We start from the raw sequence: 27,319 nt of genomic DNA, 5'->3' as shown, positions 1-27,319 counted from the left end.
CCCCCAGGGAGATAAGGAAGGGTCTTGGGAGCAATGGTCTGCAGAAGATGGAGAGGGGTTATGTTGGACAGAGCACCAGGGAGGACCAGGAGACAGTGGGACCTGAGAAAGGCATGTGAGCCAGGATGCCCAGTTGGCACCTGTCTAATCTTGCTGGGGGGACCTAGAAGTGGGAGCAAGCCTCCCACTGCACTCCTGATGCTATTTGTCACTGTCACGATAATAGCAATTCCAAAGGGTGAGGAGTGGTAAGTGTTTTTCTCCAGTGTTTCTAATGAGGAGCAGCTGAGCCGGCATGAGGTCTCCTCTCGTGCTCATCTCCACGGAGCTACCTGACCAGACAGGCCATCTCCGAGTCTTTCCTATGGAGATGGGAAGAAGTTCGGAGAATGTTTGGATGTGGTCTGGTTTAATCCTCAAACAACTTGATGTGGTAAGTATTATTATTGTTATTGTTCCCACTTCAGAGATGACAACTCTGGTCAGGAGGGAACCAAGCCGTCCACAGCACACAGCTATAATCGTGGGGACCAAGAGGAACCACCCCTTGGAGCTGGTTGGGAGGACACAGTGCCCTTTAGGAGCCCTGGGGGCAGTGGCCTCCTGATTTCACACTTGTCCGGGGAAGCAGATCCTGGCCTGGTGGTGGCTGTCCACTCCCTGGACACACCACCCACTAATGCCCTCCTCCCCACCCTTCTGATGGATCTTCATGACTAATACAAACCACACAACAATGAACCATTTCGTAGGAGTGTCCTTGTGCCCCTGTGCAAGGTTTCTAAAAAATAGATTCTTAAAAGTGGAACTGTAGGTGCAAGCCACAGATGCCACTAAGTCTGTATCAACACTTCTATCTACCACCAACGTATGAGAATGCTCGTTTCCCCACACCTTTGCCAATGCAGGTGTTACCATTTAATTTTTGCCAGTGTGATGGAGAAAAACAGTGGTGTTTTTTTTTGTTGTTGTTTTTAAGATTTATCTGTTTATTCGAGAGAGAGAGAGCATATAGGCAGGAGGGGCAGAGAGAAGGAGAGAGAGTCTCCAGCAGACTACATACTAAGCGTGGAGCCCAACACAGCGCTCAATCCTATGACCCTGAGATCACGACCAGAGCCAAAATCAAGAGTCTGACTCTTAACTCACTGTGCCACCCAGGCACACATCACTCAAATTGTTTTAATTTTGGTTACAATTCCCTAAATATTATATCTAAAGCATCTTTACATTTGTTTTTTGGTCATTGATATTTCTTTTATCTGTGAATTACTTTTTCATGTCCTCTTTCCACCTTATTTGTTTTGTTTGGGTCCTTTTATGATTGATTTATAGGAGCTCTGTCTATGCTCTAGGTGTTACTCTTTTTTTTTCCAGATGTTTTAACTATTTTCTTCCAGCCTACCACTTGTCTTTTACTTTTATGCTATTTTTGACAAACTGGATTTTGTGTTCAGTCAAATCTCTAAGTCATGCCCTTTTCTGGTTTGTTGATTTTATGTATTAGAAGGGAATTATCTCCTACTAAGATTGTAAACTGTTTTGTTTTATGTTGACCTTTTAAAACCATTAATAATTTATTTTTATTATGCTATGGGATTATGCTATATAGGATTTTTTCCCACGTAGTTGGCTAATTGCTCTCCCCTTATCATTTATTCAATATTTCATTGTTTCACCACTAAAGTTGCTTTTATTTATTTTTTAAAAAGATTTACTTAATTTGAGAGAGAGAGAGAGAGAATGCATGCACACACAGTGGGGGAGGGGTACTGGGAGAGGGTGAGAAAGAATCTCAAGCAGAAACCCCACTAAGCACAGACCCTGATGTGGAGCTCCATCCCATGACCCTGAGATCATGGGCTTGAGCTGAAATCAGGAGAACATTGGATTGACTGAGCCACCCAGGCACCCCACACCACTATATTTAAAAAGTCAACTTCATAGTAAACTATTTTTTCCATATGTACACAATATGTGTCTAGATTTGTCTCTGTATTCATTGGCTATTTATAAAGAATCTACCACTGATTTAATTGCTATAACTTTATAAGATATTTGGATATCTGACAAGGGAAATTATCCCTTGTTGTTTTTCTTTTTTTCAAATTTTCCTGACTACCTCTGGAAATTTTCCTTCCAAGGGAAAGAAACCATCTTATTATATGCCATTAATCATCTTACTGAGATTTTTATTGAGATGCTATTGAATTTATAGATTAATTTATGGGAGAACTGATATAACTAACTCTTATTGAAGGACATTCAGTAAACTTTGGTCACTTTCTTTATACAGTTTGTAGACATTTTTATTAAGTTTCTTTCTAGATATTTTATAGACTGTTGTTTTTAAGAATGGGTTCATTTCTCATTTCATTTTCTAATTGGTTTTTGCTAGTATGTAATTAAGCTATCGATTTTTCTGTGCTGATCTTATATCTGGCTATACTGCTTAACTCTCTTATTCGTTTGTCAATTGATTCTCTTGAGAATTTTCTAGGGAGGTGATCATTGGTCTGTACATAATCTTGGTTTTGTTCTTTTTCTCCCAATGTTAATAGCATTTTCCCCTTGTATTATAGTATTAGCTAGCATCTCCAATAAAAAGGTTGAATAGTGCAATAAGAGTAATACTGTTTCTTTTTTATTTTGTTATCAAGTATGATTACTGTAGAGTTTTAATGCCCTTTATCATATTACAAAAGAACCTAATTTGCTAGAAGCTTTGTGGGGTTTTTTTTATCATGAAAGTATGTATGTGGAATATTTTCAAAACTGTTTTTGTTCTCTATGAAAACAATTATGTGGTTTTTCTTGTACTCCAGTAAAGCAGTGTTTTAAATTGGCAGATTTTTTTCTAAAGTTTAACACAAGGGACACCTGGGTGACTCAGTGGTTGAGCACCTCCCTTCCACCCAAGATGTGATCCTGGAGTCCTGGGATCGAGTCTCACATCGGGCTCCCTGGGTGGACCCTGCTTCTCCCTCTGCCTGTGTCTCTGCCTCCTCTGTGTCTCTCATTAATAAATAAATAAAATATTTTTAAAAAATTTAACACACACTTGAATTCCAGAGATGTCTTTTAATAGACTAATGGATTGAATTTGCTAATTTTTTAAAAATCAAGAACTCAATCAAGTTAATTTTAAAAGATAATACTACAAAAATGGTCTAATTTATTATATTTTTTAAGATAAAAAAGAGCCACCCGAGCTGCCCCAAAATGGTCTAATTTCAAATTTAAAACAAGGAACACATTCAATTAATTAAATCATAACATTTACTTATTTTTTATATTTTTAACAATTAAGGGAGAGAAATAGAGAAGGAAAAAACATAAACACAGAAGTGAGAAAAGATACTTTTCACAGAAACACGTAGATACACACACACACACAAAAGAAACAAAACACGTAAAACTAAAGGAAAAAGAAAAGAAAGATCTAGAGATTCACAAATAAGCATATTTAGAAGAGATACATCCAGATAAGACAAAAAATAGGTAAATGGGTGCACACAGTGAGAGAGGGAGGGGTCAGGAGAAGTAAATTCAGACTAACAAGAACAAAATGACTCAGCCTGAGTGACCTTGCTGGGTAACGCTGAGCCCTCTATGTGGCCCTCCATTTTCCATCTTGTATGGGATTTTTTTTAAGGTTTTATTTATCAATGAGAGACACAGAGAGAGAGAGGCAAAGACACAAGCAGAGGGAGAAGCAGGCTCTGTGCAGGTTGCCGAACGTGGGATTTGATCCCAGGTCTCCAGGATCAGGCCCCGGTCTGAAGACGATGCTAAACCACTGAGCCACCCAGGCTGCCCTTGTATGGGATTTTATTTTGGAGTTTTGCATCTGCATTTATGACAGAGATCAGCATATACTTTGTTTTCCTAAACTGTCCTCTGTTGTCTCTTGGACCATCTATTTCATTGATCAACTGCACTGTTTTTGTTCAAATTTTATTAATTTCTTGTTTAGTGTTAATTCAATCACCCTACAGTCTAGGAATTTTTTTTTTTTTTCAGTCTAGGAATTTTAAAATTTTAAAAAGAAAATAGTTTCCTGAGTTGAAAGTTTAGTTCATTCATTGTCCATCTTTTTTTGGTTGTTTTCTAATGAATGCGTGCATGTAAGCCATACTTTTCCTTTGAGTGTCGGCTGGGCAGAAAAACACAGATTTTGTGATGGGGAGCTGCTGGTATTCAAACATAGATAGTTTGTACATTACAAATTTTTATTTTCCCTTTAATTCAAGAGCTATTAAAACGTCTTTGTTAACTTCTAATTTTATTTCATTTCAATCAGAGACCATCACCTAAATAATAGCATATTTTTAGAATTTATTAAGATTTCCTTTATGGCCTTAGATACAATTTTTCAGAATATTCCATTTGTAATTCAAAGAAAAGTATAATCTCTGTTAGTTGAGCAGAACGGTGTGTGTGTGTGTGTGTGTGTGTGTGTGTGTGTGTGATTAGCTCAAGCTCATTTGGCATTTTAGGTAAATTCTATGGAGAGTTTTGTCAAAATTCCCCAATCAGATGTTAGAATTTGGTTTGTTCTACTTGTAATTCTATCAGTTTTCTTCTCCAAGTATTTTGAAGCTATGCTTTAAGGACAATAAAAAAATGATCATTAGATACCCTGAAGATTGTTCCCCTTTTCAATATGCTTTTATTATAAATGCTTTGGCCTTGAATTCCATTTCATCTGAATTTAATATTACCATTTTTCTTTGTTTTATTAGCATTTTCATTCCTTCAATTTCATTTTTCCTGGATTGTTTCTTTTAGATATGTTTCCCAAGAAGAGTATACAGCTGGAGTTTATATTTTTATCCAACAAGGGTCTTTTTATTTTTCAATTAACAAGTTTAACCCAATCACATCTATTGTGATAACTGATCTTAGAGTTGTTCATTCCTTTTTGTGTGTTTGTTTTATGTGTATTATGCTTTTTAATTTTCTTTTCCCCTTTTCTTACACCTTGTTATGCCAACTGAATTTTCTTTGTTACGTTTTCTCACCTTTAAAAGACACTATCTGTAGGTGAGTTACTCCCACAAGAGGCCAAACAACAGTTCCACTTTCTTTTACTACATTGACCACTTCCTTGAATTTTTATTCCATGGTTAATTTATTTTGCTTTCCATTGAAGTATAACAGACATATGCATAACATGCCTAGATGTAAAGCATACAACTTGATTAATTTTTCCAAGGAAAACTCACTTGTGCAAATCCTATCCTGAGCAAAACACAGAACATTCCCAGGATTCACAAAGCCTTTGTGTTCTCCCATTCCTTCCCTCAGCCACAGGTAAGCCTATCACCGTAAGCCGATGTGCTCTGTTCCTCAACTTGTTATGTAACATCGCAGCATCTGTTCCTCTGTGTCTAACTCTTTTAGCCCATCATTACGCCTTTTTGACTCCACGGAAGCATAGAGCAGTGGTGGTTTCTATGACTATATCATAAGTTATCTGTTCTACTGTTGATGAACATTCATCTGTCCCAGTTTGTGGGTGTTGCAGATAATGTTGCTATGAGCATCTTGGCGCTTATCTTTTTGGTACAGAGATCTATGCATTCTTTATGTATTGTTAACCTTAAAAATAAGACCGGCTGCTATTTTACCAGCAAAAATGGGCTTATTCGGGGAAAAGCAGAGCATTCCAATCTGAGCAAGCTACAGAGGTCCAAAAAATAAAGGAGAGGAAGACTTTTACAGAGAAAAGGGTAGAGTTGGCAGGGTCTGCCATAAGCAAAAAGTCCGTTGGAGTAAAGCTGGGAGTTCAAGGTAGTGGCTTTTCATTGGCTGAGTTGTGACTATCTCTGGTTGGCTGGGCTGTTGCTGAGCGAGGGGGAAAACCCTTCTTCCATCCCCCCGGCTAGGATAGTAAAGGAATAACAAGAAGTATAGCCTGGCAAGATCCCCAAGATTGGGTGGGTCTGCAATCAACAGGAAGCTGTAGGAGGTGAGCGCTCCACCTGCTGGTGTCTTACTCCATTTTAAACCAGGTTCTGGGGCAGCCTGGGTGGCTCAGCAGTTTAGCGCCTTCTTCAGCCCAGGGCATGATCCTGGAGACCCAGGATCGAGTCCTGTGTCTGGCTCCCTGCACGGAGCCTGCTTCTCCCTCTGCCTGTGTCTCTCATGAATAAATAAATAAAGTCTTTAAAAAAAAACAGGTTCCATTTCAATAATTTTCACAGGAAACATACACGCCCACGAAAAGAATTGCTGGATCATAAACTATGCATATATTTAGTATTTGAGGATACTGTCAATTTTCCAAATGGTGCACCTGCATTGTTTTTTTAAATTTTTATTTATTTATGATAGCCACAGAGAGAGAGAGAGAGAGAGAGAGGCAGAGACACAGGCAGAGGAAGAAGCAGGCTCCATGCACCGACCCCCCGACGTGGGATTCGATCCCGGGTCTTCAGGATCGTGCCCTGGGCCAAAGGCAGGCGCCAAACCGCTGCGCCACCCAGGGATCCCTGCACCTGCATTGTTATTTAAAATTTCCCACTTTAAACAACCAATACTTACTCTTCAAAAGCAGCATTTACTGTTTTATTTGATCATTTATTTGATGCAATGTTTATTGTATTCCACTCCTTTTGTATGTCTTCATTTTGCTTCTGGCTAGAATTCATTTTTCAGTATTTCGGGTTCTTTTAGAGAGTATCTGTGGGTCTTAAATGTTTGACTTCTTGCATGTCTGAAAATGTCTTAATTTTGTCCTCACAACGAAAGATAGATTTATAATAGCTAAGCTTGGTATACAGTGGTAGGTTCCAGGCAATTTCAATTGAGGACTTTGAAGATATTGCTCTATTACCATGTTGATCTCTTGAAAGTCTCTGTCAATCTCAGCATCATTATTTCTTCAGTTTGGAGAGCACTTCTTCTACTATTTCATAGAAAATTTCCTTCCTTCCATTCTCTCTACTCTCTAGAGTTCCTCTGTGATGGTTTTTGCACTTTTTCCATTTATCTTCTATGTCCTTTAACTTTTGTTCCATGTTATTACTTTGTATTCTTATTACATGTTCTGGGATAATTCCTCAGGTAGGTTTTTCTGCATTACTGATTTGACCTTCAGCTGTATTCATTCCATTTTCCATCCACCTATGAGCTTTGTTTTTTTCTAATTTATCAATCACATTTATAATATTTTTTTTACAAAGGCAATATCTTTGTAAAATTTCTCTGGAGTCATTACTTATACTTATTCAAATTTCCTGTCCTGCTTTCTCTATTCAATCTGATTCCTCAGATATATTTTTCATTAATTCTATTTGGTAATTCTCTTTCATAGTGTTATTATTTAGAGGACATGGTGAAAAGACTTTCTCATAACTCATGTTCAAATTCTCAAATCATCTCACAAATTTGCAATCAGATCCAAGCAGTTAGCAGCGCTGGTGCTAAAATGGAGATTGACCAGAGGTGTTCACTTTGGCTGTGTCTGGGAAGAATAGGGGCAGCCTTCAAGTCCTACATACCTCTTCTCTTCCATCAGCCTTTCTCTTCTGCTCCCCAGGCACCCCTTCTCTAAAAGGGTAACTCATTGACTTTTTTTAACAGGTTGGTTGAGGGGGCTCCAATAGGGAATTAGTTGATGGGTCCTTGGGAGTCAAAGCTAGGTTGACTTGTTCTCCCTGGGGAGAGAAAGGAGAAAGCCAGAAAGTGTGAAAATTCCTCCAAAGTACAAAGGATTGAGCCAAGAAAATAATATCAGTTGACTGTTCCAATATGCAGAAAGTGTCTGAAAAGGAAAGCCAAGCCTAGGTAAAGAATCAGCTTTGACACAGATAAGTGTGGGAGGCAGGTAAGGAAGTCTGCCCCAGGTGTTCCTATGGATGGTATTGAGTGTTCATGGCTGTCCTTGCTGGGCCACTGGGGGACTAAGTGTGGCTGGGTTGTGCTGGCCCAGAGGTGAGGTGGATGAAAACTTCTAGCTCCAGCCCCACTCCTGCAGGACAAATCCTAAAATCACATTCATTAGACTCCTGAGTCTTCCTCTTTCTGCTTTTTCCTAAGAACCAGGCTTTATGTCTTTTGTTTCCCAGTGACTGGAATAAATACAGGATAATCCCAAATTCACACACTTTGTAAATGGAGAAAAGTCAAGATCTTCCTCCAAGCCCAGCTTTGATATTTTTGCAACTTAGAATTTCAGTCTCGTGTGTGTTATAAACATCTTCTCTGCCAGACCTAAGAAATGCACCCACACTCCCTGGCTGGTTGAGTTTTCTTCCCTGAGTCTATAGATATCTTTCATCACAACTTGACAAAAGAGAGGTGCTTGGAGGCCTGTTTTATAGGTTTTCTATTCTATGGGTTTGCCACCCATTACTATCATCTGTCAGATTCATAAAGCAGTAGAATGTACGTATTCCTGTTGGTTGATTTTATTTAGACACTAATCCTTATAGCCATTAAAAAAGGAAGAAAGGCAAAGGCAGGGAGGAGCACACTCAGACCTCCTCTTGGAAAATTCTCACACATGACAGTTTGAGGACAAGAAGCACAAATAATACTGCAAGATAAATAAACAGGGAAATAAAACCACCAGGATTCTAGTAATCATCAGTTACTGGTCTCCCAAATTAGATAGTGGAACTTGTAGAAACCAGTCACATCTTCAATAACTATTACTCTGCATCTTTAAACCAGCAGACACCTTTACAGTTGAGGAATAAAAGATTCTTGTAGGTGAAATGATTCCTGCAAGTGAATAGGAGCCAAATCGGAGAGCGCTGGCTCCAGTTTTATGAGGTCATTATGGAGCCCCTGGAAGAAGGAGGGAAAGAGCTGAGGCTCAGAGATGGAGCAGTGAGTGATTCCCCTGCTGTCCCCTATCCCGGGGGACACAGCCTGCTCAATCACCTCCTGGTCATATCCCCGAGACAGCTATTCCAGTGAAATGGCATGGCTACACTTAGATATTTCACAGCTGGGAAGCAGCCAAGGCAACAGCACAAAGGATGTGGCCTCAAACATATGGCCAGCCTCTTTCACTTTCTACAAGCAATGGGCATCTCTTCAGTTTCTATGTATTGAAAGGACATATACCTAATACTGCAAGAGTCGGGCCTTGAAAGAGAAGGAGGGGCTGAGACAAAAGAGATGATTCTGTGCAACCAACACCCCAAAGCCCCCCACCCCACAGCTACCCAGGGTTGAACTTCTCGCTGTGTTTCACCTCATTCCTACTACTCATGAGAGTCAAGCCATGCATCAGCATGCCCTCAGCGCTGATGACACAATGGTGAAAACACAGCAGCTCCCCATCCTCGTGGAGCTTCCAGTCTTGGTGGCCGAGGGCGCCGGGCATCCCTCAGAAGCTCACACAAAGACAGCATTGCAAACGGCGGGGAGTGCCAGGGCTCTGAGACTGCGGGCTAGTAGGGGCGCGTGTCTGAGCTGCGGCAAAGGGAAAGGGCCCTGAGCCCTGGGCCTGGCTCCCAGCCCTCGGCGAGGGGGTCCACCCGGTGCTGGTGGCTTGTCCCATGCCGGCCCCTCGCTCGCTCCTTTACCCATCTCTCTCCAGCGCCTCTCCCCTCCTCCACGCCACTCTCCCTACCTCCATTCTGCATCGCGGCCACTTACTCAGAAATGGGCTCCAGCGAGTCACAACTTCTCTCGGCCTCAGTTTCCTTGCCTGTAAAATGGGAATGATCAAAGCAGCTTGCGGGATCAGAGGGCCGTTGTGGGGTTTCCCGGGGCCGACACGCTGCAGAGCCGCCCGCGCCCTGTGCTCCCCACTCCCTGCCCCCAGCCGTCTTCTTCCCAACCGTCAGCACGCCTGGCTGCCCAGAGCGGGGGTTCCCCGCTCCTGAAGAGGACGGTGTGCATCTCCTCTTTCCATCGGCGTGACAGCACCAGGCTTCTGTGCCGCAGCCTCTGCCTTCCCCTCGGCGGACCCGTCAGGACCCCCGAGTTGACCGGGAGCGGCGGAATCGTGTGCTCAGGACGGGGGACAGGCCCGGCTCTCCGCGCAGGTGCTTCGGGCAAGCAGCCGGGGATGCACTTGCGCCCAGCGGCCGGCGGGGAACCGGCCGGGCCGCTCGCTTCCCGGGGGCCCGCTGCCACCTGGCGGCCGGCCTGGGCAGTGCGCGCGGGGACCCGCCGCAGGGGGCGGCCGCAGGGCGGCGGGTGGGCCAGCCCCGAGCAGCGCAGTCCCGGGCCGCGAGCGGACGTCAGGGCGCTGAGCTCGCTAAGAGTCCGCTACGATCGTAGGCCCTGGGTCCAGCCCTAAGCAGCCAGAGAGACGACCGGGGGCTTCCGCGGAGGGCTAATCCCGCCCCTTAGCTCCAGGCGTCCCGGGGCTGGGGAGCCCGAGGCGGACTGCAGGCCTCGGAGGCGGCGGGAGGAGGCACCGAGGACCGGAGCGGAACAGAAGCGCAGCCGCCGGCAGGGAAGCTAGCCCGGCGCTGGCTGCTGCCGTCCCGTTTGCTCCAGCTGACGAAGACTCTGCATCGCAGGCTTCAAACCTTCCTGCTCAAATTGTCCAGTACATCCCAAGGGCCGTGCAGGGCTAGCGATTCCCACCTTGGCTCCAGGTCGACAGCTCTTTGAATGCATACAGGCGGGAGGGGCCCCAGCCTCGCAGGAGTCTGAGGCTGGCACGGTGGGGACAGCCCACCTGCCAGACTCTGCCCTTCTCTCCTAGACAGTTACCCTTTGTGCCCATTGATGCCCTTCCTTGGTGGTGGTGGGGAGACCAGAGGGATCCAGGGAGGGCACGCGGGCCTCTGTGAGAGCGGCTGTTTCCAATAAAAGAACAGCTCTGGATTCCAAACACCTTTTCCCAACAGGCTGGTGGCTCTTGCACAAATATGTCACCATCTCTTCCATGGTTGTGTATATTCAGGACTCTTTGGAGGGTTAGGCATTTCCAAGCCAAAGAAAGTGAGGGCCCATTTATATATTTTTCCGAAGAAGAAGAAGAAGAAGAAGAAGAAGAAGAAGAAGAAGAAGAAGAAGAAGAAGAAGAAAGAAGAAGAAGCAGCGCAGTGCCGACTTGCCTTACATTTATTTAACTTAGGGAAACTCAAAAGATAATAAGGCAAATCTGTTCCCAGGTGACTTAAGGGCTCTATTCATAGACAGGGGAGCAGCTGCATAATTTTAAGTTTCCGCCTGAGCAGACACTTCCATTACCCTCAGAACCTCCATGGCTGTCTTCTGGAAAGATCAGCTCCATCCAGGAGGGTAGGGGGGACAGGGGCGGCAAGCTCTTTCTTCCCTTGAGAGCCTCAGTCTGACCCTCTGCTGCCTCCATGTGTTGAGGCGGAGGGCAAGTCTCCCCTTTCAACCCTTTGCTCCGGTGATGAGTTGAATTCTACTCTGGTGGTGTCATTTAGCTCAGGGGAGCCACTCTGGATCTGTCCAAGAGCTTTTCTATATATGGGCTCTAGGGAAATAAACAGCACTGTCTCAACTACACAGAACACCTAGAATTCTGATCTGGGCAATGGTCCATTCATGGCCAGGACACAGTGGAAAAGAAAAGAGATCCCACCTAGAAAAAGAGGTACATTTTTATTATCAGAAAACTGATTTTCTTTCCCCGTGATAGATTGGTTACAAAGACAGCCCTTTCCGCCCCTCCCTTTACCACCCCACCCCACCCCCCCACCCCCGCCGGCCCTGTGCCCCCAATGATGTGTCTGTGCAGCGACTCCCATCAGGACAACCAATGTATTTCCTGGCCCTTGAATATGAGCTGACCCTTTGATCAACAGAATGCGGCAGAGGACAAAATGTTTTGGTTCTTAGCCTAGGTCTCAGAAGGCCTTGCATGCTTCTTCCTCTCTTGGGTCTCTGAGCTCTTTAGCATCTAGTCTGAAGGGTATGTCTACCTTCAACTACACACACACACACACACACACACACACACACAATCCTGGGCTACACTCTTCATGGGCCAACTGAGGTCATTTGACCATGCCTGAGCCAGTCTATACAGCTAGGAGCATGGCAGAGAGTGGTTGGCTTTGACTTGGCTTAGGTATAAAATTCTGAAATAAACTAGAGCAAGGGGGAAGGTATCCCTCAGTTATCCAAAACCATCATGGCCCATATGTGGTATAGTAGCAATTATATCCCAAACACTTGGAAATGACAGCATATAGAAGAGATGGGACAAGTGCTTAGGAGCCAACCACATGTCCAAAGCTTATTTATATAAGCAAATGGATTGAATAATTGACAAATTCATCATTATGTTGCAGATTTTTAAAAAAGATTTTATTTATTTATTCATGAGATACAGAGAGAGAGAGAGAGAGGCAGAGACACAGGCAGAGGGAGAAGCAGGCTCCATGCAGGGACCCCAATGCGGGACTCAATCCCAGGACTCCAGGATCATGCCCTGAGCCAAAGGCAGACGCTCAACCACTGAGCCACCCAGGTGTCCCTATATTGAAGATTTTTAATATACTTCTCTTATAATTTGACATAGTAAAAAATCAAGAAATAAGTAAAGATGCTATGATGTGAATTACACAATCACAAGCTCCTATTTTGTCTACAACATGCTGAAAATGCCCATTCTTTTCAAATAGTCAAGGAGCTTTGGCAAACATTGCTGTCTAACTATGAAGAGAATCTTAACAAATTACGAAAAAGTAGAAATCAGAGAAGCCATATTTTTGGACCATGATATAATAAAACTGGAAATTTGTTACAAAGGGCAGGTTTAATAGTGATAAACATATCCATTTGGAAATGTTAAAACATGCCTCCTGAAAAATGCATGAAAGAGAAAATTAAAACAAAAATTACAAATCACTCAGAAACAAATTACAGTGAGAATGAGCAGAGTGAAACCTATGGAATGTTGCCAAGGCAGCACATAGAGGAAAATTCATAGTTTTAAACTATATTCATCAGTTGCAAGAGAAGAAAAAGGAACTGCTGCTAGAGATGAAGGAGGGGCAGTTTTACTCTCTACTCTCCCTGAAAAATTCACCAGAAGAACAAAACAAAATTCAATGTTAATTCTGGACATAGTGCTACAGAGGTAAATGACAAGAATGAAAGTCTCAGTTCTTCCCCTTACATTTGTGGCTTTGGGAACATTGTTTTCTTCTGCACCCTTGGTTTTCTCATCTGTGAGATGGAGTCAATAATGTCTCCTTTAGAGGGCTGTTGGGAGGAATCAGTGATGAATTTCCCTTTTTTTTAGATTTTATTTAGTTATTCATGAGAGACACACAGAGAGAGGCAGAGACACAGGCAGAGGGAGAAGCAGGCTCCCTGCAGGAGCCTGATGCAGGACTCGATCCCAGGACCCCAGGATCATGGCCTGAGCCAAAGGCAGATGCTCAACCAGTGAGGCACCCAGGCATCCCTCAGTGATGAAATTTTAATCACATACCTACCGAGTGCTTGCCCTATGCCACATGCTATTCTAAACACTTTACATGTACTGGCTTGTTTAAAATCTGCAGCAACACTTTAAGGTTAGAGCTGTTATTAATCTCCTATGAGTGGCGCCTCAGCCAACTGACTAGTAGGTATGGGAACTGGGATCCAAAGCCACATTATTTTTTTAGAGCTTAACTAAAGCATGAATTTCCCTGAAAACAGTGCCATGGCTCTGAAAGCTCCATCCAATGAAGCCTTGATGGATCAACTAGATGTAAGGGCGTTAGCAGGATACAGAGTAAAACAAGCAGTACTGGGGAAGTGAGGGAGCAGGAAAAGAATGAATTATACTTGCCCTTAAGGGCCCAGCCCCTGGCCAAAGAGATCACCAGGGGCTGAGAGTGGGAGAAGCAGCAAAGGTAACTGGTCATGGCACACACACAAAGGCTCCTATTATGGAGGCCTGGCTGTGAAGCCCTTGAATTTTGGAAACAAAGGTTAGATGCATCATTGAGGCCAAGGAGATAACAGATTTGGCACAAATTGTTGGGGATGGTATTGAGGACAATAAACCTAAATTGGAGCTGTGAGCAGCCCTTTCCCTGCTTCTTCCTATGGAGAGTATTTTTCAGCAGAAAAACAATTCTATAGAAAGAGAAGTAATACTTAGAAAGGCACCTGCAAGGTCCTCTGAGTAAATGGATAACATTGGACTTGGATTGCCCTTGGCCTACCTGGGAAAAGGATCTCAGGCCTCTCCTCTCTCAGTACTGTCTCCTTGGGAATTATAGAAGTAAGATAAATATGAAGTGTCCAATGTATGTCTGTTTTCTTTGCTGTTTCCCCATGATCTATGGGTCCACACCTGGCCTGGGAGAGCTGCGAGTTAGCACCAGGCCTTGCACTTACAGGGCTGGAATAACATCTTTAAAAATGGTGAGAAATCGAGGTGGCAGCTTTCGTGCAATGTTGCCTGTGTGCATTTGGTCTCTCACCCGCAGCAGCAGCTGTACATATCCTGCACAGTAAGGGGGCATAAGCTGTGTACCTGGGTAGCTGTTGGGATCCCCAATAAAATGCAGAGGTGGTGCATGTTGCATAACATGTTCTGAGTCCATCTGTAAAGCTCTCTAAACACAGTATTAGACTAACACTGGTTGTGACTTGTTAATTTGATCACCACTCTGAACCCTTGACAACCACCGAGGCGCCATCAATGCATAAATGCTACCAAAAAGAGATGAGGAAAAAAGCATGGGAGCAAGTCGTAGATGAAAAGCACACATCACAGATGAATCATGCAACAGGACAGAATTCACACGAGTCGTCCATGATTTCAAAGTAGTCAGAGAAAACATGAGTTTTTTAAAAGACAAGGAAAGGAAGCTCAAGAAAAAGGCACAAAATTTCAAAGAAGAGATAATAAGCCCAAAGAAGGTGATAAGATTATTAAAAGAAAGGTGGCAGGGCCCAGAAAATAAATTAAAAATAAAAATAAAGGTAACGTAGAGCACAAAAAACACATTAAAAGCAGAAGATATATTCTATATACACGTAGTGGTATATAAAATAACACATACAGAGGACCCCTGGGGGGCTCAGCGGTTGAGCGTCTGCCTTTGGCTCAGGTCGTGATCCCAGGGTCCTGGGATCAAGTCCCGTGTCGGGCTCCCTGCATGGAGCCTGCTTCTCCCTCTGCTTGTGTCTCTGCCTCTCTCTGTGTGTCTTTCATGAATGAAGTCTTTAAAAAAAAAGTAACACATACAGAATAAACATGACTGAAAACAGTTTGGTAAATGGTAAATAAGCTACAAGAAACACAAACTAATAGAAATTAATGAAAAACAATAAAGTTATAACAATAATTATAGAGATAAATGTGAAAGCAAAGGAAACCAAACATAATTCTCTGAATAAAGAAAGTCAATGAATAAAATGGAAACGATATCTAAAGATGTAATAAAAGAAAATACCCAGATTTGCAGCTCAAAAGAACACAGCAAGACATAGCTGGATAATATTTCCTTTTCTTCTTCTTCTTTTTTTTTTTAAGATTTTATTTATTTCTTCACGATAGACATAGAGAGGGAGGCAGAGACACAGGCAGAGGGAGAAGTAGGCTCCCTGTGGGAGACCGATGTGGGACTTGATCCCGACACTCCAGGATTGCGACCTGGGCTGAAGGCAGACTCTCAACTGCCAAGTCACCCAGGTGTTTCCCCCTCCCCCTTTTTAAGATAAGTTTCTGTACAGAAAAAAACTAGTAGTCTTCAAGACATGCACACAAATTCACCGATATAATTCTCTTAAAGAGATGGTGCTAAATTCCCTTCCCATGAGCATGGGCTGGATTTAGCGACTCCTTTCTAGAAAATAGAATATGGCAGCCATGATGGAATGTCACTTCTGAGGTTAGGTTATAAAAAGATGTGGCTTCAAGCTTGGGTGCATGTGTACTCTTTTTCTTTGTCTTTAAATTACTCATTCTAAGGAAGTCACCTCCCATTAGACATTCAAGAAACCTCTAGAGAGGCCCTTGCGGTGAGGAAATGAATCTTGACAACAACCGCATGAGTGAATAAGCAGATTCTTCAGCTGCAGCCAATAGATGGATTGCAATTTCACAGACACCCTGACCCAGAATCATCCAGCTGATCGGTTCCCAGATTTCTGACCCACAGAAACTGTGAGGTAATAAGTATATGTTGCTTTCACGTGCTCAGTTTTGGGGGTTGTTTGTTCTGAAGAAATAAGAACTAATACATTATACAAGAAGGAAACCGCTGTTCTCAGAATTTTCTGCAACCCATACTTCATTCCTGAAGATAGCAAAAATCTACAAAGTTTAGGGGGGAGGAAAGCTCAAGACTTTTAGAGCTAAAAAAAAAAAAAAGACTTTTAGAGCTAGCTGAATTGTTCATGGATGTAGGTAACAGGCAGACGTTCTTTAGCATGTAAACACTCAGGACAGACAGCAACCATGATCTTTTTTGGAAAAAAAGAATTACTTGGAATAATTCAAAACCAACAATGAAGAAGTGATTACAATTCTAAAATTCAGGAATACAAAAATAAAAATAAAAATAAAAAAATAAAATTCAGGAATACAGAAAAGAAGGCAAGAAGATCAATACTTAACATCAAATCCACTTAAATAAAAAAGATTGAGTTGTGAGAGGTAGAGCTACCACATAGAATACAAATGTCATAAAGCCCAACAACATAAAAATAATATCATTCATAGATTTCATGGGCAAGAAGACAGAGAGGTAGCAGAGAATGTAAGTGCTTCCATTTCTTCATTTTTCGTACCAGTCAGTAAAAACATACAGTTGAAAGTAGGAACTTGTTAGAAATTAATGACTTGTATGTTCATGATCATTCTTCTTTAAAGGGATCTTTGAGAAACTAATGCCTTCTCTGAAAAACAAACTCTGGAAATATCTGAAAAAATAATTCCTAAAAAAAATTTAGCTTTTTAAAAAATTCTTGTTTACATTTTACCTTAAAATTAACATAACAATCATTAAAAATTATCTCTCTATATATACTTCTATGTGTGTTTTTTTTTTTTTTTTTTTTTACTTCTATGTGTTTAAATGTTTACAGAGATATCTGGAATGATGGTCATGACACACTACAAATAATTTTTTTTACTCTACTTTGGTATGATTCTCATCATTTATTTTTGTTTTATTCTTATTACTTTTATGTGTTGCTTGAATTTTTTTGTGGGGGAAAAGCATATATTATTTTAACAAAGTTAAAATTAAAAAAAGAAATAAGAGAAATAAAAGAATTAAATGTATAAGTTAAGGAATAGGAAAAAATGAAAAATGAACTCCTATAAAACAGAAGTAAAAGCAGGGAATTAATGAATTAAGAAACAAAAAAGTGAATTTAATTTATAAAATTTAAAACTTTTTTTTAAAGATTTATTTATTTATTTTTATTTGTGATAGAGAGAGAGAAAGAGGCAGAGACACAGGAGGAGGGAGAAGCAGGCTCCATGCCGGGAGCCGGACGTGGGACTCAATCCCGGGACCCCAGGATCGCGCCGGGGCCAAAGGCAGGCGCCAAACCGCTGAGCCACCCAGGGATCCCAACTTTCTTTTTTTAAAATAGAAACCATAAATACCAAATTCCTATTTATTTAATCCATAAGTCTGAGATTTCTATCCTATTTTAAGAAATAATCTTCTAAAAAATAATTTATATGTTATACTTTTCCAATATTTGAACTTAATTGTATTTAAAAGTTTATATTCATTGCCTTCGCTTCATTATTTACTCCAAGTTTTTCCTATAGGCCTCATCTTGAATGTGTAAGACCATTCACCATGCATAGAAGTCCCTGTATTCCTCTGGTAATTCAGCCAGTGTTTTTAAAGCTCTGTCCAAAATTTGTGCAGCTCTTGATGCTGCTGTAGGATCTTTGTTTCCATAGGTATCTGTTTTATCATAGCATTCAGATGGAAGGTGCTTCCAAAAGACATTCACTCTCACTCCAAACATCAGAAATTACGTTATGGAACTATAAAGCAGGAATGAATAATACATCTCTAGCTTTAAAGGAACATTCATACCTTCTAGCCTTGGAAAACAGTGGATATTTAGCTAAGTTTGGGTTATCTATATCCAGGACTTCTGATTTAGTACCTGATAAATATTAAAGACTGGGCATCTCAAGGACTGAATAGTACAACACGCTTTTTTCCTGTGACTTGTATTAAGAAGTTATCCATTACATCATGGTGGGTCCAAAGCTGTAATCCTGGCAAGCTAATTCGAAAAACACTGGAAAAGAATTGCTCCTCTCCGAAAAATTTTGGAAACTTGATATCTCCTTCCAGTAAAGGAAACTGCTTTCTGATATCTGCAACATCATTTCTAGGGTCTTCTCCAAGTGACCATAAGTAGTACTTCTCATTCTTTGAAATAAAGAATTCTTCATGCTTTTCTTCAGCTGCCCTCTGAACCAACTTATCAAAAGGTAAAGTTCTGCAGGTAGAGCTGCTGCATAAACTGATCCTGCAAAACGCCCTCAAGCTGGGGTACTGGGAGATGCTGCCAGGCGATGGTTTCTCACCAATTTAAAACTTTCTTTGAAAAAGATAAGTAAAATAGACAACATTACAGCAAAATTAAGAGGTAGAGAGAAGGCACTAATAATTTACATTAAATAGGAAGAAGAAAGAGATATCCCTCTTGGTGTTTTGTTTCTTCTTCATTTTTTCTTGTTGACCTCAAAAATAAAACTGCTAGTTATCAGCAAAAATGGGCTTATTTGGGAATAGCAGAGAATTACAGTTTGGGATAATCAAGCTATAGACAAAACCGTTGGCAAGTCCCTAGAACAAAAGGCGAGGGCTGAGGCTAATGGCTCTTCACTGGCTGAGCTATGACAGCTTCTCACTGTCTGGCTGCTGTTGGGGCAGGAGGAAAACCTTTCTTTCTTCTGCTGGGATATTAAAGTAGTGGCTAAAGCAGTAATGGACTTGCATGATACCTGGTTGGGTCTGCAATGGAATACCAGTGGTTGGGCACTGGAGCTCCCCTACGGGCCTCCTCACTCCATTGTAGTGAGGCTTCCCTTGATGAATTTCCATACTCCACACTTTAATCTTTGCTCAGGCTGACAGGGCAGCCAGCTGTTTCCTGCCTGAAATCGTTCTTTGTTTTCCTTTTCTTCCCGGAGAGTCTCGGAACAGTAAGGCAACTGGGTCTTAGCCATCTGGTCCCTGCTCACTTCATCAGCATGAATTTTCACCTTAGCTCTGCCCACGTATGGATCCTCCAGCATTTCCCCAAAAAGCCTGGGCTGTGCCTGCTTCCGTGTGTCAGTTGGCCTGCCTCCCCCTGTCTGGATCCTCTTCCAACTCATTGTCTGGGCAACCTACTCTTCAGTTCACCGGATTCAGCTAAAGTATATTCCTCTCTTTAGAATGACTTCCCCATGTGTGCCCCTCATTTCTGACACCTCTTTCTGAAATGTTCTGAGGACAGACATTGCCATCCACTTCCTCATTCCCTAACACAGAGAAGAGCCCTAAATATTCAGTAGATGCTTGTGGAGCAAAGGAGTGAAATAGCTACACAGCTCCTGGGCAGCCCCTGAATGGGGTGGTCTATGCCCCATCTCCCAGATTTAGGGCTCTCTGGATGAATAGGGAGGGAAGGAAAGGGATTTGAGGTCCAGCCTGTCACACGGGGACAAGAGGGGAAACAAATGATGGTCATATATGCACTGGCAATTTGTGACATGCTTGATTCACTCATTCATTCATTCATTCATTCATTCATTCATTCGTGTGTGCCTACTGCAAGCAAAGTGCAGCAATGGGCTCTGGGGATAGAGCCACGAGCTAGAGTGCTGAGGTCCTTTCCTTATGGAGCTTACATGCTGGTGGTGGCGACAGGGGAGGGGGCACAGGCAACAAAGGAGTACGGTTTCCTGGTTGTAACTATGGAATATAATCACAAATAATAACAAATATGTAATGAAGGAACTAGAAATATGTACAGTGTGATGGAGCATACAGGAGGCTACTTCACTGTCAATGGACACTAAATGTTCTGTATGAGGCTACCATTTAAGCCAAGGCTGTTGACAAGAGGGAACTAGATTGGCTGGGAGAGGAGAACACACTAGGCTGAGGAGGCAGAAAATGCAAAGACCCTAAGGCAGAAATGGATTTGACTTACCTGAGGCCCAGGTAGAAAGCCAGTGCGGCCAAAGCACCATGAGCCAAGGCAGTGTTGGGCGATGACATCTGACAGGGACCAGGAAAGCCTGCTGGGATTCATTCATTGGGGTTTCATTCGTTCATTGCAGTGCAGGTGGCTGTAGGCCACAGTGACCAAGTTCAGCCCTGAGATCTTCCACCCACTCAAATGATAAATACTGGATTCCTGTTCTGGTACAGAGGTGCCTCCAGAATTCTGCATAGTAGGGACTATGGGGTACCAAGCTAGGAAACTTCCCTTAAAACTGTGTTGTGGGGCACCTGGATGGTTCAGTTGGTTGAGCATCCAACTCTTGATTTTGGCTCAGTCATGATCTCAGAGTCGTGGGACTGAGCCCTGCATCGGGCCTCAAGCTCAGTGCAGAGTCTGCCCGAGATTGTCTCCCTCTGCCCCTCCCTACCCCTGCTTGTGCTCTCTCTAAATAAATAAATAAAATCTTTTTTAAAAAACTGTGTTGCAATAGGAAACGTGGTATTTTTATTTAGTTGTGAAATATAAAGGTAAAAAGAATAACCATCTTGGCCAACAGACACATGAAAAGATGTTCAGCGGGACGCCTGGGTGGCTCAGTGGTTGAGGCGTGATCCTGGGGTCCTGGGATCGAGTCCCGCATTGGGCTCTCCACAGGGAGCCTGCTTCTCCTTCTGCCTGTGTCTCTGCCTCTGTGTCTCTCATGAATAAATGAATAAAATCTTAAAAAAAAAAAGATGCTCATCATCACTTTTCATGAGGGAAACACAAATCAAAACCACAATGAGCTATCACCTCACACCTGTCCAAACGGCTAAAAAATCAACACAGAAACAACAGGTATTAATGAGGATATGGAGAAACAGCAACCCTTGTGCACTGTTGGTGGAAATGCAAACTGGTGCAGCCACTGCGGAAAAGAGTTTGAGGAGGTTCCTCAAAAAGTTAAAAATAGATCATAATGTATGATCCAGCAATCACACTACCCAAAGAATACAAAAACACTAATTCAAATGGATATATACACACCTATGTTTATAGCAGCATTATTTATGATAGCTATGGAAGCAGCCCGTGTCCACTGGCTGATGAATGGGTAAAGAAGATGTGGTATATACACACAATAGAATATTATTCATCCATGAAAAGTATGAAATCTGGCTATTTGCAACAACATGTATGGACCCAGAGGATATAATGCTAAGTGAAATAAGTCAGTCAGAGAGACATATATCATATGATCTCACTTATATGTGGAATCCAGGAAACACAACAAATGAACAGAGGAAAATAAGAGAGAGAGAGACAAGCCAAGAAACAGACTCTTTAGGGAACACACTGATAGCCCCAGAGGAAAGGTGTGGGGATGGGTAAATAGATGAACACGGGGCGGTTTTTTTTTTTTTTTTAACAAGGTGGTTAATGAAGTGTTGAACCACTGTATCATACACCTGAAACTAATAGAACACTGTGTATTGAGTAACTGGAATTAAAGAAGAAACCTAAAGTAAAAATAAATAACCATCTTTCCTAAAGATGGCTTTATTTGTTCAGTCTTTTACAAAAGATTCCATTTATTCATTCACGAGAGACACACAGAGAGAGGCAGACTTCCTGGGGGCCCACCGTGGGACTCCATCCTAGGACCCCGAGACCACGCCTGAGCCACCCGGGCATCTGTACGTATTCAGGAAGATGAAGACACCTGCCGTCACCGCGGGCGCTGGCGGAGTCACTAGGCGTGGAGAGTCCTCCAAGGGGGCAGTCCGCGGCCGCCTCACGGAGGCTGCTCCATCCCAGGACGAGTGCACAGGACGGATATAAGGACGCAGGTCCACACCCACCTTCCTGCGAAGGGCAGCGACCGCCCCAGCCCCCGCCCTCCGAGGCCGGGAACGGCAGAGGTCGCGGGGGCGGGGCGGGGCGTCGCGGGGGCGGGGCGGGGCGTCGCGTCTCGGGGGGGCGGGGCGGGGCGGGGCGCGCGGCGCAGCGCAGCGCAGCGGCCGCCTGGCGGTGGGTACCGGGCCTGTTGGGTGCTGCTGCTCCGCCCACCAGGCCCGGTCCCGGCGCTGCCGCCCGCCTCTCGGTCCCTGAACGGGCCCGGCCAGGCCGGGAGCGACACCGAGGCCCTGGCGCAGCCGCCGCCCCCGCCGCCGCCGCGGGCGCGCACGTCGCCGGAGCCAGCGAAGGTGGGCGGAGGCCCCAACCGCCGCCTGGGCAGCGTCCGCGCCGCGCCGATGTCTTCGCCGCCAGGCCGCCGGGCCCGCCTGTCGTCCCCCGGGGCCGGCCGCGCCTCCGCGGCTCGCGAGGCGCTGCGGCGCCGCCTCCTGGGCCTCATCGAGGGCAACCGAGTGATGATCTTCAGCAAGAGCTACTGCCCGCACAGCACGCGGGTAGGCGGCGCGGGGCCGGCCGGGGGCGGGGCGCGGCCGGGCGGGGGCGGGGGCCCGAGAGCTCCTCCCTCCCGGCCGCTGGGGCCGCGTGCGGGGAGGGGGTGACCCGGCGCCGGGACTGGCCCCGCCGCTGCCCGCCTCCTGGCTCCGCGCACCTGCTCTGGGGCCTCGGCCTTGGCGCTGGCCGCCGGGTCCTCCTTCCGGCTCTCGAGGAGTTTATTTGGAGAGATCAGAGGTATTTCCAGAAGGGTTTTGCCTGGTAGAAGGATGGTGCGAGGGCGCCCGGGTGGCGCAGCGGTTTAGCGCCGCCTGTGGCCCGGGGCCTGACCCTGGAGACCCGGGATCGAGTCCCGCGTCGGGCTCCCTGCGTGGAGCCTGCTTCTCCCTCTGCCTGTGTCTCTGCCTCTCATGAATAAGTAAATAAAATCTTTAAAAAAGAGGAAGAAGAAGGATGGTGTGAGGAGAGGCCACGACCTGAGAGGAAACTAGACCGGGATTCAGATCCCGCCTCCCGCCTGAGTGACCCTGCCGGGGTGACCCCGGGGGCGCTGGTGGCTCCGCCTCGGAGGACGGCACCGCGATGGGTGACGTGGGCTGCCTTGCGCACTGCCTTGACTTTGGGGCTGCCGGGAAAACAGCGTCACTTCACGGACACATTCGATCTTGGTGGAAACAGTGACCCGGTTAGAGACGAACCGTCGGAAGACAAACCCGTCTGCATGATAGGGACTTTCACTATTTTGAACTGTACATTATGGAAAGTTGAAATAACGATACATGGAACATGCAAAAACATGACCTTATCCGGTTAGGCTTGTCACATTATAGGCTGTGTTTTCCAGACTTATTTTCAAGTTTACATTGCCCTGTACATTGTTTTAGAAAACATGTATGTCATGCATATACATCTTAAAGAATAATAAATAAAACACCAGCATTTTGGAAACCTTGGAAGCCTCTCCCCACGACCTTGAAAAATAAAACTGCCCGTTATCTCACCAGCAAAATGAGTTTATTCAGGAATAGCAGAGAATTATAATCCAGGACAAGCAAACTACTATAAAACCAGAGGCAAAACCATAGGATGTCTGCTGAACAGAAGACAGGGATGCTGTTTTATAGAGGAAGTGGGTGGTGGTGCTGGGAGGGCTGTTATAGACAGAGGCCATTGGAGTAAACTGGGGGCTCCCAGCATCATGGCGCTTCACTGGCTGTGTTACGACAGTCTCTTGTTGCGGGGCTGTTCCCTGGGGGAGGAGATAAGCCATTCTCCTTTCTGCTGGGGTAGTGAAGTAGTATCTGAGCAAGGACCTTCTCTTCCTTGTTGGGTTTGCAGTTGAAGAGCATGATAGGGCACGAGAGCTATCCCTGATAAATCTCCCAACTACATTTTAGTGAGGTTTTCCCTTATTGATATTCATGTTGCATACTCCTCCCTCCCCCCAGGTTTAACCACTATCCAAAATTCCTTGCTTTTCTTTACAGTTTTATCAGATACATGTATGTCCTTAAATGATATTTTGTTCTTTTGGCTTGTTTTGGTACTTTATGTAAGTACAATCATACATATGTATTATTTTGCATTTTTTCTCAAGAATTATGTTTTAGAGATTCCTGCATGTTGGTACCTGTAGCTGTGGTTTGTTAATTTTCATACCTGTAATCGCTAGGATGAGTCATAACACAGTTTATTGGTTGTGCTGTGTCTAGTATTTTGTATTTGAAAACAATACAGCTGTGCCTTTTCTTGCACATATCTTCCAGTGCATGTAAGTAACACTTATCTTAGAGGAGATTTCTTGAAGCTGAATTGCTGGGCCATAGAGGATGCATGATTTCTACATTACCTAAGTGATGCCAAGACTTTTTTCCAAATGATTATACCAATTTACTCTCCCACTGGCAGTGCATAACAGTTCCTTTTGCTCTGCTTGCTTGCCAACAGTTGATACATTTAATTATTGCCATTCTGGCAGTTATGAAATAGTAGTTTACTGTGGCTTTAATTTTGCATTTCCCTGAGGAAGTTGAACATATTCTCTTGTGTTTATAGGTCCTTTGGGTTTCCTCGTCTATGAAACGTTCACATCTTTTGCTTATTTCTCTATTACATTTTTAAATTTGTGCTGATTTGTAGGTGTTCTTTGTATAGTTTGTATACTAATCCTTGGAGATATATATATATATATATATATATATATATATATATATATATATAATCTTCCAGATTAGGCTTTTCTTTTCACTCTGATTATGGGATCTTTTTACTAACTGAAATTTGCCAAGTTTAATGTAGTTGAGTCTGTCACTTATTTTTTCCTTTGATAGCTTGTGCTTTTTACATCACATTTAAGAAACTGTTTCTGTGGAGATACTCTCCTGTTTTAGGTCCTGAAAGTTTTAGATTGTGCTTTTCACACTCACCTTCTTTATTCCACCTGTACTTGATGCTGATGGTGTGAGTGCGGAGCCAGTTTTTTGGTTTTTTTTTCTTTATAACTCATTAGTTACCTCTGCTTCATTTGTTGGAGAATCCACCCATTCTGTGCTACTTTGAATGCTCACTCATCAACCATCCAGTTCTTATATATGCATTGGTCTGTTTCCAGGTGCTGCTTTCCTCCTCCTCCTCCTCCTCCTCCTCCTCCTCCTCCTCTTCTTCTTCTTCTTCTCCTTCCTCCTTCCTCCTCCTCCTCCTTCTTTTATCCTATGGAGCTTATAAAAGGGCCAAGAGAGCAGGACTGTGCTTGTCTACTGCTATATTGCTGGAGCCTAGAACAGTGTCAGGCATGTAATGTGCACTGAATTAATAAATGGGCTTAGATCATTCTAGTTAAACCTTTGCTGATGCAGAAAATCTTAGAACAAATGATCCTCCACTCTGTGTTTTGTCAATACTTCCAATAATGTGGCCACTAGTTTCAGCCCCATTACATAATTGGACAGCTCCAATTATTATAATTTTTTGTTTTAAACTGAGGCAAAATTTGTCTCTCTGAAACATTTACTCAGTTTTGGAGTTGAGTGTTAGTTACTCCAGTGTGTAGAGTTAAGAATCCTGCTTCTTGGATGGCAGATCTTTTAGTATTTTCCCTTGTCTGGCCAAGTAGTCCACTTTATGTACTCATATCATCTATATGCACACATGATACTTCATTAATTTGATTGTGTAATAGCTTGACTGAACCTTCCAGATGTATCACCCCAAATTGAACACCATATTCCACATCTGTCCCTACCTGCACAGAGTCCAGTTGAGAGTTCTGTACCTTGACTGGGCCACTAATATCACTCAATAAGTGTTATGGGGGCCCAGTGTTGTAGGGACAAGAAAATGAATAAACTGTTGTCTTTCTTCCCAAGAACGCATAGTCCAGTGAGCAGTAATCAACTAGCTGTCTTGTCCTGGAAGAAGTGCCTATAGAAGGGAAGGGCTATGGGAATGAGAGACAAAGATAATTGCTTCTGTGGGGGATCAGAAAATTTCCGGGTAAACTGTTTAAGCTGTTCCTTGAGGGATACATTGAATATCTATAGTTAAGAAAAAATCTAGCTAAGGAATTAGTATAAGCAAAACTAGGAGATGATGAAATGAAAATAGTGTGGCTGGACAGAGGAAATACGATAGAAATCAGGAGAGTGGGCAGCCCAGGTGGCTCAGCAGTTTAGCGCCGCCTTGGGCCCAGGGCCTGATCCTGGAGACCCGGGATCGAGTCCCACATCAGGCTCCTTGCATGGAGCCTGCTTCTCCCTCTGCCTGTGTCTCTGCTTCTCTCTTTCCTCTCTGTGTATTCTCAGAAATAAATAAAATTTTTAAAAAATCAGGAGAGTAAATTGGAAAACAGCTGGAAATTTATTTTCAAAGTGGTATTGACAAGACTTTAAAATGCTCACTGGTAAGTGTGGACTTGATATAGGCAGAGTCATCTGAGACTTTTGAGAAGAGATGTGAAGAAAAGTCTGTAATTTGAAATCTGGCAGTGATGTGAAGATACAACTAAGTGTGGAAACTGCTAGACTAGTCAGGAAGTTACCGTTCAAGTCAGATACAAGGTAGTGGCTCAAAGTACAGTGGAGAAACTACCCTGAGTTTTTAAACCCTTTCCCCATGTTAACTTTAAGCCATGTTTCCCCAGCCCTGAATGCATATGTTTGTGTATTAATGTTTTACACATTTGTTGTTGGCCTTTTGGGGGTAGTAAAATATATAGAACATAAACTTGACTATTTTAACCATTGTTGTGCAACCATTCCTGCCCTCTTTAATCATCCCCCACTGAGTTCCTCAATCCCTCTCCCATCAAGCCCTGGAAACCATTCTGCCTTCTCTCTCTATGAATTTGATTAATCTCATTACCTTATATAAGTAGAATCACTTGTGACTTGCTTATGTCACTGAGCACAGTGATCACAGTTCATGCCTGTTGTGGCCTGTGTCAGAATTTCTTTCTTGAATAATATTCCATTGTATGTGTGTATTTACCACATGTTGTATGTCAGTTCATCCACTGATGGATACCTGGGTCCCTTCTACCTTTTGGCCTTTGTGAATGTTGCTGTTGTGAACATGGGAGTACAAACATATGTTTGAGTCCCTCCTTTGAATTCTTTGGATATACCCAGAGGTGGGAATTGCTGGATCATATATGTGGTAGCTCCATATTTTTAATTTTTTGAGGGACCACCGTACTGTTTTCTGTAGTGGCTACACCATTTCATTTTTCCACCAACAGTGCATGAAGTTTCCAATTTCTCCAAATCCTCACCAACACTTGTTATTTTCTGAGTTTTTTTGTTTTGTTTTGTTTTGATAGTAGTTATCTTAA

General features: G+C 43.3%; 1 protein-coding gene, 1 long non-coding RNA gene and 1 pseudogene across 2 annotated transcripts in view; 1 reads left to right on the top strand and 2 right to left on the bottom strand.

Annotated features, from left to right (window-relative positions):
• Window positions 1-5,115: 5,115 nt before the first annotated feature.
• Window positions 5,116-10,093, bottom strand: LOC112914489 (uncharacterized). Its single transcript, XR_003233881.2, has 2 exons — window positions 9,619-10,093; window positions 5,116-7,664 (listed from the first exon to the last, which is right to left on the bottom strand). It is a non-coding gene; the product is annotated as an uncharacterized lncRNA (long non-coding RNA).
• Window positions 10,094-17,670: 7,577 nt separating this feature from the next.
• Window positions 17,671-20,156, bottom strand: LOC112914518 (tRNA wybutosine-synthesizing protein 5-like; annotated as a pseudogene).
• A 1,974-nt stretch (window positions 20,157-22,130) lies between these two features.
• The window catches only part of TXNRD3 (thioredoxin reductase 3), a 51,599-nt gene continuing 46,410 nt past the window's right edge, over window positions 22,131-27,319 (top strand). Inside the window, exon 1 of the mRNA XM_072720127.1 lies at window positions 22,131-22,493. Coding sequence (XP_072576228.1) covers window positions 22,338-22,493 — 156 coding nt within the window. The 5' untranslated portion in view covers window positions 22,131-22,337. The remainder of the gene's footprint in view (window positions 22,494-27,319) is intronic.

This window comes from Vulpes vulpes, chromosome 9 (genome assembly GCF_048418805.1).
Source record: "Vulpes vulpes isolate BD-2025 chromosome 9, VulVul3, whole genome shotgun sequence".
In the NCBI taxonomy this organism is placed as follows: domain Eukaryota; kingdom Metazoa; phylum Chordata; class Mammalia; order Carnivora; family Canidae; genus Vulpes; species Vulpes vulpes.
This window is presented reverse-complemented; position numbering and strand designations above follow the sequence as displayed.